The 12,934-nt window shown below is 39.3% G+C and overlaps 1 protein-coding gene and 1 long non-coding RNA gene across 5 annotated transcripts in view; both read right to left on the reverse strand.

The window, feature by feature from the left end:
* Positions 1 to 1,474, reverse strand: part of LOC136018371 (uncharacterized) — a 60,970-nt gene extending 59,496 nt beyond the window's left edge. The window contains exon 1 of the long non-coding RNA XR_010614374.1: positions 1,416 to 1,474. This is a non-coding gene — a long non-coding RNA (uncharacterized LOC136018371). The remainder of the gene's footprint in view (positions 1 to 1,415) is intronic.
* FHIT (fragile histidine triad diadenosine triphosphatase) overlaps positions 1 to 12,934 on the reverse strand; it is a 570,190-nt gene that overhangs the window by 408,730 nt on the left and 148,526 nt on the right. For all 4 annotated transcript variants that reach the window (XM_065687536.1, XM_065687534.1, XM_065687537.1 and 1 more), the window contains one exon: positions 1,501 to 1,621. In XM_065687536.1, the coding sequence (XP_065543608.1) occupies positions 1,501 to 1,600 (100 nt within the window). In that variant the 5' untranslated portion in view covers positions 1,601 to 1,621. The remainder of the gene's footprint in view (positions 1 to 1,500; positions 1,622 to 12,934) is intronic.

The raw sequence follows: 12,934 nt of genomic DNA on the forward strand, positions 1-12,934 counted from the left end.
AATAATTAAGTTTTATAGGCTCCTTAAATTGTCCTCACTAAGTGCTCACAAAACTTGAGAACAAATAGCTTTCAACTAAAGCAACTGTTCTTTATTTTTAACAAAAGATGCAATTGTTCACTATTAATTAAAGAAAAAAAAAAAAAAATCACTGTTTTGAAAACTTCCCCACACAGCACAGATAACATTTATTTACTCTCTGATCTGCACAATGCATAAGCCTACATACTTCTCAGGCAGTTCCAAGCTGATACTGATGTGATACTGTCTAGACAGCTTTGAAAGTGGCTTGTGGTAGTTTTTTTGATAACAAATCTGTAAATCGCATTGGTTCACATCAGATTCTTCAGAAACCGAAGTTGAGAAGAGCTGCTCATTCAGTTCATTGGAATATACTGGCTAGACAGTACACAGTAACATCTTAAAAATTTCTATGAAGTCTATGCATCTTTGCCATGTATTTAATAATCAAATGATCTGACCTGTAGCACAAGCAGACACCATTCAAAGCAGGGGTTCTATACTGAATGATTATAAAGTGCAGAAACAACAGGAGGAAAGGAAGATTCCATATTTCACAAGAAACACATTTATGGGTTTAAAAATGTGCGTATATTAAAGGTCACTAAATTCTAAAACCTACATTAAATTATGAGAAAAACAAAACTACAGAGAAAAAGAAAGATTTCAATAAGCTCCAGACAACTTTCTTCTTTTCCCCAGAAACATTCAGACATTGCCTGAGCTCTTACTAACATTTTACCCTGGACCTCTATGGAAATGAACATCTTGAGTATTTCTAAAAAATCCCACCTTCAGCCACTGAAACCTGCACCGGTTACGCAGCAGCGGTTTTGACTAGAATGTAATACGCCGCACTACAAAATACACTCAAAAGACACACATCTTGCAGAATCAAGTTTCCATACACTTTCTAAGCTGAGAACTTTACTTTCAACATGGAACTCCATTTTTATCTCAGGAAATTTGTGTGCTATACAGATGGTTTATTTAATCCATTTCCACCTAAATTAATCAAAGCAATCTGTCCCAAAAATGTTAAGAGTCTTCATACAGGATTCTGCTGTTGTTTGACAAACTGTGTATATTTAACTAGAAGTTGTAAATGCTCCCTAAAGAAGTTACCACATCTAAAAATAAGTGACATTATTAAAAGGGAAGTGGGATGTGTTATTTAGCGTAATATGAAATTTAAACAGTATCACCTCGGATGCACTTTAAAATGCCTTTAGTGGCACCTGGTTGTTTATACATCTTCCATGGTGAAAAGGTCAATAGAAATTCACCTCTAAGGTCACAGTTGCCAAGCAACCATTTTCAGCAGTTCTGCAACACCACTCAAGCGTGTTACCTTCCAAAGCCTGTTTTCCAAATAACCCTGTGCACCATCCTACCTGGCCTCCGAAGCACACCAAGTTCCTCCTGCTCTTCCTAGAGGGCACACGTACCCCATCCTCGAGGCACTGCTCAAAAGGATACGTCCTGGGACCACCGGCCTCCGGTTCACCAGAGCAAAGGACAGCTCAGTCTTCAGGAAGACCACAGAGGGCTTGATGACGTGCTGCCCGAATCTCAGCATGGTAAATGTTAATCTTCTTGTCTGAAAGAGACAATAGTGAAGATAATGAAGGGACTGACTTAGCCTTTCCAAGCAACAGGAATCAGACAACCAAATTGTCTAGGCAGCTTCTGGAAAGAAGCTACCTCCTGGGCTCACCAAGGCATTGGGTGTTTGGGAAGGGTTGGTAATGCCTTCTTAAGACTGTAGCTTGTTTGTCGGGACGATGGAAAAGTCATCTTTCAAAAGCAGAAAACTTAAATATGATTTCTAAAACCCTTTTCTCATCATCTTAGCAGGGCTATAAAATTCTAGGCAGAGAACATCATTTCTGTCTTGCATTTTCATTTCTTCTGCACTGTATACATTTGGGTCGTGTGCTGGGAGAAGGATAAATAATATCTCACACACCCTTTGCAACAAGGCAAATCAACACAGGACTTAACAAAACAAACCACATTTTCCAACTCAAATTCTCCACTAAATACCTCAGCTGAAGATACACTGACAATTTAAAGAAAGCATATTTAGCCATTTTCCATCCATGCTTTCTGGTTTGAGCATCTGAAATGTGGAGACTATCAACAGTTGTGTGCAACATTTTCTCTTACAGAAAGAGAGCCAAACATTTCCACTTTAATTCACTGAAGTTTTCCCTCCTTCCAAAGAGGACAAAAATCCTCCTTAAATAGCTAAGACACAACCCTAACAGTGTCTATCTTAGGTCTTTAAGCCCTAGAGTATTTAAGTATTTAATTCAATCAGAAATATCCAAAGACATTGCAGGGAAAAAAAAGGAAGTAATGATATCTCATGTGACAATACTTTGGACACATCAAAAGCATTGCACTAACACTACCTTGCTTGAACCAAGTGACTAATCAGAAAATTCAGTTTTGTAAATTGCTTCAGATGAGGAAAGACTGTCAAGAATCATGGAAGGTCTTTTGCTGCAGTTGTTTTCTTGCAAGCCGACTGTGTTCAGTAAAACCCAAATTTGGTTCTTAATCTAGAAGATTATATGGAATATTTTAATTAAAATTAACCCTAAGCTGTATTGGGAAAAAATCTATACCTGAGGGCCCTATCAGAACAATGCCATATATCCTTTTCACACTTCAAAAGAGATTTGGTCAGTTGAGTTGACATCCTGTATGAATACATTCAACATTCACCAAAATAAATACGTGCAACATTATTAGCCACAGAGTTTGGGTCACCATTGATCTCAAATATTGCTGGGTATTTTTTATGCTTTAAAAACTACTAAAAATACATTTTCAGAAGACCCTAAATAGCTCCATACACAGATTCTGCGAATCACAGAATTTAGGCTGATGATGCATTTGTAATATGCTTTCCACGTGCATCTTTACTTACTTGATTGCCATCTTGTTAAAAAATGCCAGAAAGGATCAATAAGGTAAAGCAGCACTGGCCTCACACTTCCCTAAGCAACAGTCTGAAGCATCAAGTTACAGCCTAAGTGGGTTGATCCAGTATTATTAGAACATTTTAAAATCTCACACATAGAATTAATGAAGGTACTAAAACCTTTTCTTATTTGCCTGGTATATAATAACACATCTGAATAATGTATTTGTATCTCTCAGTATCACGTGTTTCAAACAAATGTGTCAGTTGTATCGGTCACACTATGTAATACTGAAGACTTCCTACTTATCTCCAATTCTGAAAAGATACGGCAGGAATTTTTATTCTTAAACAATCATTCATGACCTATTCTATATCACTTAAGCTGTTTTGAGCCCAGTGATCGTCTGTGATTTTCTGTAAACCATGATCATCTATGCTTAGAACTAATGCAAATGTTAAAAAACACATAGGTACAACTGACAAATCCATGGCTGTCCAGCAACACATTGCAGCAAGGCCAGAATATTCCAGAGTGCAGTGAGGCAGGAAACTGCTACCAGCAGAGCAAGTTTTTAGCCACCTGAATTCTACTTGCTTTTTGCTTGAATGGCCTGTAAACAAGCACAAATCGATACAGTACAGGCACATTGCATGCAGGTCATGAGATGCAAATAGTGTGTGCACAAGGCTTCCCAGTAGATTGGAACCACCTCAGTAAGTCTGTTCCTCTGGGGGTTGCCATTTTTCACATAAAGAGGAGGTCATTGCTAGCTAAAACACAACCTAAACATACTTGGTGAAAGATGTTTCTGTAATGATAGTGATCTTTTAATACCCAGTAATAAGGAGGACAATTAGACAGTAATGTTAGAAAACAAAAGAAATCCACTTGCAATAAAATTCCAGCCCAGTTTAATACAGTTCTGTCTATTGAGATGAAAAGTGTATTTACTCTTCTTCACATTGCATGTATACATTACATTGCCTATTTCATCTGCTTCATCTTCCTAACTAATATCCCTCAAACTGTGTTCCTGCAGTCAGAGGTGGGAATATAGCATTAAAGGCTAACGTAGCAAGTAGACTACTTCGATTCAAAAATCACTCAATTTTTTTCTAGTAGCTTTTGTCCCTATCACAGCTTTATCTCTCAGCATCCTCTACTTCCACCCCTGTGCAACATTTAAGTACATATTTTTAGTTCTTCCAGTTTCAGAAAATGGCCTCTAATTAAAAACCCCTCTCCCTTCAGTGAGCCAAAATATCACATTCTACTGCTATTTCTGTCCTGAAAAAGCCATGGAGAATTACAAAACTAGAAAAGGTGCTCAAGTATCTTTGACAGTTGTTGCCTGGATTCTCACCATGGGGATGGTATTTAATGTTCTCCATGGGGTTGAAGGGAAAAGCTTGTGTAGATTATTTTCCATTTTCACCACCCAAGAAGCTACCAAACAGAAAGCAACAAATGTGATGCATGCAACCAGTGCTGGTGGGGTTGACAAAGACCCATTTATCACATCATACACAGATTATGATGGAATTGAATCCACTACACGTGGCTTCCCCTGCTCAATCTACCAGGGAAGAAAACATCAAAACTATTGCTGTTTAAACACGCTGCCATTTTCTTGGCACGATCAATCAAGGTAGATTATCTTAAAATTAAAATAGACTGTGGTCATTTGCATAGTACCCAAGCACCATCATAAGTGTGATGCTAAGGGTCATCTATTTGCAATTCCATAGCCTTCCTTCCTCTTGCAGCTCTGCTTCCTTTCACTCAATGCAGCAGCAGCATTTCCCAACCCCTCTGGGACAGCACTTTGCCATTCTGCTCTCACAGTGCTGATGTCACACATAACGTATAACCCAAACCAGCCTCTCCCAAAAACAAAACAAACCCCACAACCTCCCAGAGAAACAATTCAAACCTCCAGACCCCCACATCTTTGTGGACTGAGAAGGATACAAACAGTGAAAAGGAAGTGAACAGCCCTGCAACAGCACTGAAAGCAACCATAACACTGACAAATTAATCAACAAATGCAGAATCAAGCTAGACATCAAAAGCAATATACCACCCCTAATACATGTAGAGGGCATAAATATCTTTAAATGATGTAGAAGCACTTGTCCAATTCATCTCTGTAGCAAGCATTTTGGAATGCAAATTAGGCTAACTTGTTTGTTTCCTCTAATTCAGGTAAGTAGTGCAAAGTTATGCAGGATAAATGAAAAGGTTTGTAGAGGCAAGAGAACTGTGTAATACATTAAACTTCAAGAAAAATGAGGGCTTAGAAGTGTCAAGAGAGCGCTAAACGAGCTCTATGTTCTTCAGCTGTCCCTATGTACACCGTGTTCAGTGGATGACTCATACAGCACTTAACCATGCTCAGCAAACAATTCTGACAGCAGAAGCTCATTGTCTGCCTCTGTGCTCAACTTTTCCATATACTAGGCCTTGTTTCCATTTACTATATTAATTTTATTATTTGTATTATTTTTTTCTCTCCTGAACCCCTTTATTTCTGTCAAAAAACTTTCTGACGACTAACATGACATAAAATACCTGCTTTGCATTATACTGAAGTTCGTTTATGTCCATTTTATGCCAGAACAGATAAGCATGAACTTAACATACTACAGTTATCACAGAAGATACCTTTCAAACAGAATCCAAATGCCAAGACTTGATCTAGAGCTTCATAATCTTCTGTTAGACTCTCTCTGTGCCCACTTGTCCTCATATTAGCAGAGATGATCAAAGATCATAATTACTCCTTCCATCACCATCCAAGATGATGACATGAATCCAAAGATACGTCTGATAACTAAGAACTTCTCATATACTTTATCAGCGACTGCAAGGAACACGCTTTATGAAGTGGGATACAACCAACAGGCTTACCTCCTCACTGACTTGGGCTTCAAGAACAAAACATGTACAAGCATACATATGCAATAAAATAAACGAAGCTCACAAGTTTTCCCTGGTGTTAATCTCCTAGGGGAAAAAAAAAACCCCACCCCAAAACAAACACACATTATATTTTAGCACTGTTTAATAACTTGCATGCACCACAGCTATTATCCTGATGCATGGAGAAATCATGGGTTTGGTTTTGCCTCTGCAAGTCATTCTGATGAACGAGACCTTTAGCGTTGTAATAACTAAAGTGAGTAATGGAACAACCAATGGCTTTTATTAAGAAGGAACACTGAATAATGCATTACTAACACTAAGATCAAAGGAAAACACATTTTTATCAGGGAAAAATATTAACATCAATCATGCCATTTCTTAAAGCAGAAAGGTGAAAGGCAGAGAAGATAAAATTTTAGGAAATGCTACACAGTATGCGGTAAATGGCAGAAATCATACTGTGAAAATCCTTTTTCTAGTGTGGCTACCTAGGGCTACATTGTGTTCTAGAGGAACAATAAAAAATAGTGACACTTCCTGAGATATATAAGTGTAAGGAAAACTCCCCCTGGTAGACAGAGGAGGAAGGTCGCTACAGAGACTAGCACACTGCACATTGAAACACCTGACTTCAAGCTCATTTCTTTCGAGGCTACAAACTAAGAGAGCTGACATGATGAAACAACTAGGAATGTTCTTTTGCTATACCTTTCAGTGGAAAAAGGTGACTTTAGAAACATGGAGATAAGAAAAAGCTGTTATGTTTTAACATTCTTATTTATTACTTATATAGTACTATATAAAGTCACTATATAGGCTTTAGAAATACACAGCAAGACTAAGCCCTCCCTCAAGTCATTTACTATTCTGTTTGAGTGAATGCAATTTGGACATCTGTAGTATTGGACAGAAGAGAAGAGGCAAAGAGAGTTGCAGAAGAAAGGCTGCAGGGAGCTAAGTGAAAAAAATGAAAAAGTCTATGAGGAGAAGAGCGAAATGAGTCTTCCAAAAATCCTGTTATGGTATAAACCAAAGAATGACCAGAGAGAGAGCAAGCACAGGGGATGCTATGGCAAATGGATGGTCTGCACAACTCAGGGCCAGCACAAGTCCAGACAAAAATAAGTGTGTGATGAGCAGATGATGTTGCATCGTGACTTTCCAGACACAATCCAGAATTTAACTTATGTCACTGAGACACCACTTATGTCACTTCAAAAACCCCTATTGATTCTCTACACACTTTTAAAGACTGATTTTCTCTATTTCATTCTTTTGTCTTTTAAAATCTTTGATACTTAGCACAAAGTGAAGGATGCAAAAAGCTGCATCTTCAGATGAAACTGTTTTAGTTAAAGGGCTGCAGAGTTAAAGTAAACCCAGCCTTACTAAATAGCAAATTATCAACAGAAAGATTGAGGCACACGTATAGTGACTCCTGACCACATAAAGAAAAATAAGGTAAGAAGGAATCCGGGATTAGTGTCATCATACTTAATTTCATTCTGAACGCAATATATTAATATTAAACCATGGTTTTTGCCCCTGCAATACTATATTTGTTATATTTGGAGCAATTCCTGTGATACCGAAGTGTCTCCACAAGCATTTTATCTTGCTGAATTAATAAATGTAACACAAACAGAGGAAAATGCAGACACTGTACTTTACCTAACAGCTCCTCAGGCATATAGATGAAAAGAGTCATTTAATGAAAATTTACTGTCAGATTTCCATTTATACAGCTAATACTACTAGATAGTGGGTTCTTCACATTTATGTACAGTGCATTTATTTCTAATACTAGCTGCTGGAATCTTTAAGACATCCCAGTAGGTTTCATTGTACCACCTTGTATACATACACACTCTTCAAAATAAAGCTATTTAAACCAAGTTGTTCAATGGGCACTGGAATTAATGAAGTCCAGTTTTGAAGGATTTACATCCCCATCTTTCCCATACCTCTTTTTGTTCCAATCCAAGGAGAGCCCTCTTGTATTGTCCTTAGAGTACCCAAGCCAGGAAAGTTACAGCAGTGCTGTGGTTAATTGAGGCTATGTGTGATGGGTTGCCAGCTCAGAGGTGGCCGCCGGCTGCTGTCAAGCAACACGTTGGGAACCAGGAGGGAAAAGATGCTCCAATCGGGATAAACAGGTCAAGGCAACTGCCCCAAAATGGACTCTTCAAACTGTGAGGTCTAATTATACAACCCCCACTGTATACGTACATCTTTGATTGTATACTACACAATTAAATGACGAAGTGTTGCTCTAATGTTGAAATTTGTTAGGGTTTTTTTCTATAATGCAAGCATGCATGACTTCCTCGTGCTATTTTTGGTTCATTTAAACCAGTGGTACTGCAAACCGCACCAAAACAATTGGGGAAAGAGAACAGAGAAAATAGCTGTAAATGAACAAAATGCTTTGCAAATCTTCCCCAAAAATACAGACTGCACACTTGAGTGAACTATTTGAAGAAAGGTGATTATGAGTAAAGGAACCTGAGAAAAAGAGGCTGTATACTTTTCAAGGGTTTAACTTTCCCCCTCTGGACATATTTTCCGATTTTCCACAAATGCTCTCTGTACACTTGACCATATGTTAGAAAATGGCAAATAATATTCCTGCTGTCTGGCAGCTTCCCTGTTCTTGTCAAAGACATCTGTGGCAGGGCTCACAGCCTTCTGGATTTTTGTACAGTGCACCATGAGGTCCTCAGTCAACAAGGTAAAGTTGAATGATAACAAGGCTGCAAGTCAACTGAGAGAATAAGCAAGTTTTGGAAAAGGAAACAAACTCTTTCTCACTGTCAAACCAGCACTGAAGCGTGATAGGAACCTACTTACAGTTTCCTGTGGCTGGTCAGATCATTCTGAACATTATCATTTTGCCTAAATTTAGGAAAAATAGGCCAGTTTTATATGATTGTTTTTCATGAGATGTTACCAAATGTCTTCTGGTAGAAGAAAATAAATTCTACCAGGGTTATATAAAAAATACATCTAATTACTGAATATGATGCCTTTTCATAAGACACTTTCTGCTGAGAAAAAGTGGCTTGCAGTTCCTATTATCTAATACACATGCGCATTAGATTTATTCCAGTAAGATACTAACACTAACAGGTTTGGGTTTAGATTTTAGCAACAAGACCTGACTATTCTCTCTCTTCTTCCCAAGCAAAAGAGCCAAATTTTCTTGTCTAAAGCGGACATCAGGTTTGTCAGAGCCTTTACTGGAGGCAGACTTCAACACATAGATGAGAGTTGCTTATGAAAAAAGGGCCAACGTGGTGTTCATCTGATTTCAGCCTAAACTCGCCTTTGGAACATGGCCATGGCACCATCACATTAGGGAGAATTTGGTTTTTGTATTTTCTAGAAAACACTGATGCATCAAGAGAGCTGCGTGAATCCGTCTCCCCGTTTTCAGATTTATGGACTCTGGAGAATAGGCTATAGTGTTGTCAGTGTCCTGACGTAAGAGCAGCGAAACAGACTCTCAAACTGGAATAATAGAGGATAACAGTTTTGGTGCAACACCATAATGCTGCAGTAAGCCATATCTAGAGTAGGGCCATGACTACTATGCTCCCTGATGAAATAGCCATCATTGTTGCAGACATCTCCCAAGCACATTTAATATTTAAAGACGTTCAGCTCAAATTGCTTCCTTCATGAATCTTTTTCCACTGTAGACATAAGCTCTCAGAAAATTAGCTGCTAAAATGTATCATATAATTTTCTAGCTTTAGTAGGTTACTTTCAGAATCAGGACTTAACTCCAGCATTTTCTCCTTTGATTAATTTACACAAGCAAGAGAAGTCAAAGATGATCTTGTTAATATTCTTAAAGTCAAATTTCAAACCTATAGGTGTAATAAGATATTTTCCTCACTGTAATATTTGCAGCAGAAATACAGAGAAGTCAAAAACAAAGGAGAAGATATTGTGGTAAAGAGCCTAAACCTGCATTTTCAATATGCTGCCTGCATCTTGCATGAAAGATTAAAGACTACTTAAAATGTTTTTTTAAACACCAGAAAATTAAGTGCACATAATTTCTACAAGTGTGTTATTTTAATGGTCTTATAAGTATACTGTAGCATGTATTAATTATAACATTTAACTGTACATCCACATCATTCTCCAGCTTGCTTTTTACTTCGTGGTTGCCAAATATCCTGGAAAATATGCATTTACTCTGTAACTACCCTAACGTGCCTGATTTTTTTCCCTTTTATACAGTAGTCTAGATCATTATATTTTGACCTAATCACACCATTCTGGATTGGATGAGTCACATTATCAAGCCATAAAACAAGCAAATAATTGTGTATGATTTTGCCGTATTTCTGGCTTCCTTTCCAACTCCGCATCACTTCAGCCATCAACAACAAAATGGATTAGTGTCACTGCTTTTAACTTCTCAAGATTAAAAAAGACCCCCAACCATTTATGGTCACACAGTGAACTGGAATAACTGAGACAGTATCATGTTCCCATTTGTCAGGAAACCTGACAACGTTTTAAACAAGAATTGGGTGCCAGATGACTGTTCTGCAACTAATTCTGGAACGAATTTCTGCATAATCTACTAAAAGTGCTCTGGAGTTCCTTGCCAGCAAGGCTTTCTAATAAGATATTCATGAGTAATTAGAAATCTATAGACATGATTAAATCTTAATCTACAATCTGCAGGATGGAAGTCTGGTAAACTGGCAGAGAACTCAATTGGAGATCCCGCTAAATTCAAGAATTTGGCTGGCATTTGGCAAAGCTGAAGCTCTGACTTAACTGTGAATTCTTGAGACTGCACTGAGTTTCACTGGGCAGCTAACTCCTACAGATCAGTTCCACAGCCCTCTGCTTACAGCCCTGACTGCCTGAGTACCAGTATCAAATATTTTACAGAAGGTGGGTACATATTGGTTATTTCTCATGAGACTTCAAACTATCACTGCACCTCTTAAACGCTGGATATAATTTGCCTTTATTTAAAAGGTCATTTGCATGATAGATATGTACTACAGAAGCTACCTAGTAGGTAATTACACTCAGTCAAGCAATTTTCTCACTAACTCCCATTTTTAACTCAATAGCAAGCAGTTGTTCTGCAAGTAATGCCACACAAAGGTCTGGGAATAGCTGGTACTAAGCAGCCTGGAAACAGAACTGTAAACAAAAGAGGCACTGACTGAAACAACTGAAAAATTCATTTCCTCTTCTTGTTATAAGAGGCGTATTGGCTCACACAAGTGCACTCATAGCCAGGACAAAACATCCCAACTTTCTACACATACACAAAACATCCCAACTTTCTACACATGTGTACACATGTACACATACACATTAGGGCTGGAAAGGACCTCAAGATCACCCAGTTCCAACCCCCCTGCCATGGGCAGGGACACCTCACACTAAACCATCCCACCCAAGGCTTCATCCAACCTGGCCTTGAACACTGCCAGAGATGGAACACGCACAACCTCCCTGGGCAACCCATTCCAGTGCCTCACCACCCTCACAGGAAAGAATTTCCTCCTTAGATCCAATCTCAACTTCCCCTTTTTAAGTTTTAACCCGTTACCCCTTGTCCTCTCACTGCAGTCCCTGATGAAGAGTCCCTCCCCAGCATCCCTATAGGCCCCCTTCAGATACTGGAAGGCTGCTATGAGGTCTCCACACAGCCTTCTCTTCTCCAGGCTGAACAGCCCCAACTTCCTCAGCCTGTCTTCATACGGGAGGTGCTCCAGTCCCCTGATCATGCTTGTGGCCTCCTCTGGACTTGTTCCAGCAGTTCCATGTCCTTTTTATGTTGAGGACACCAGAACTGCACACAATGCTCCAGGTGAGGTCTCACAAGAGCAGAGCAGAGGGGCAGGATCACCTCCTTCCCCCTGCTGGTCACGCTCCTTTTTGATGCAGCCCAGGATACGGTTGCTTTCCGGGCTGCGAGCACACACTGAAGCTGGCTCATGTTCATTTTCTCATCGACCAACATCCCCAAGTCCTCTGCAGGGCCGCTCTGAATCTCTGCCCAACCTGTAGCTGTGCCTGGGATTGCTCTGACCCAGGTGCAGGACCTTGCACTTGTCATGGATACGTAGAGTATCCTTGCAGTTTCACAAAGGCTCTGTGCTTGGCACAGTATCAAGAATGCAGTCTAATAACAAGCTCCCATGGTTTAACCCCAATTGGCACCGAAGTACCACACAGTCCCTCACTCACTCACTTCCCCCGTCCCGTCCCCCCTCCGCCCAGTAGGATAGAGAAAAGTGTCAGAATAAGCTAAAACCCACGGGTAAAGACCAGGTCAATAACTGAAATAAAGAAGTTAAATATGATAAGAAGAATAAAAGCAAGAGAAGAGTAAAACCCAAGAAATGCCAGTGATGCACAATACAATTGCTCACCACCTCCTGATTCCCAGCCTTACCCAAGCAGCTGTCAGTGGCTCCTGGCCAACTCCCCCAGTTACTATACACGGAGCATGACATGCTGTGGTATGGAATACCCCTTTGGCTAGTTTGGCACATATGTCCTGTCTCTGCTCCGTCCCAGCTTCTTCTGCCCCTTCTCACTAGCCGAGCACAAGAGACTGAAAAGTCCTTGATCAGAGTAAGTGATATTGAGCAACTAAAACACTGGTGTGTTATCAGCATTGGTCTCACACTAAAGCCAAAACACAGCACTGTACCAGCTACAAGGAAGAAAATTAACTCTATCCCAGCTGAAACCAGGGGACAAGCTAAACATAGGCTAACACTAAAAAGGTGTTTAAAGAAACTGTTTCTGTAACTAGCTAAGCAATTCCACCATACATGGCCACTGTTCACATATGCAGAGCCACACTGAACACAAGCATTTCACTTCTCTAATCACTATCAGCTAAAGATTTCAAAGAACTTTGGAAAAATACATAGAAATATCCATCTTATGGATAGGAAAACAGCACAGAGATTTAGGAGAGCATGAACTGCCTGAAAAGGATACAGTAAAATCTTTCTTCCTCAGTCCATCTCACAAAATTAAAATTCTCTGAAATT

The sequence above is a fragment of the Lathamus discolor genome, chromosome 7 (assembly GCF_037157495.1).
Source record: "Lathamus discolor isolate bLatDis1 chromosome 7, bLatDis1.hap1, whole genome shotgun sequence".
NCBI lineage: Eukaryota > Metazoa > Chordata > Aves > Psittaciformes > Psittacidae > Lathamus > Lathamus discolor.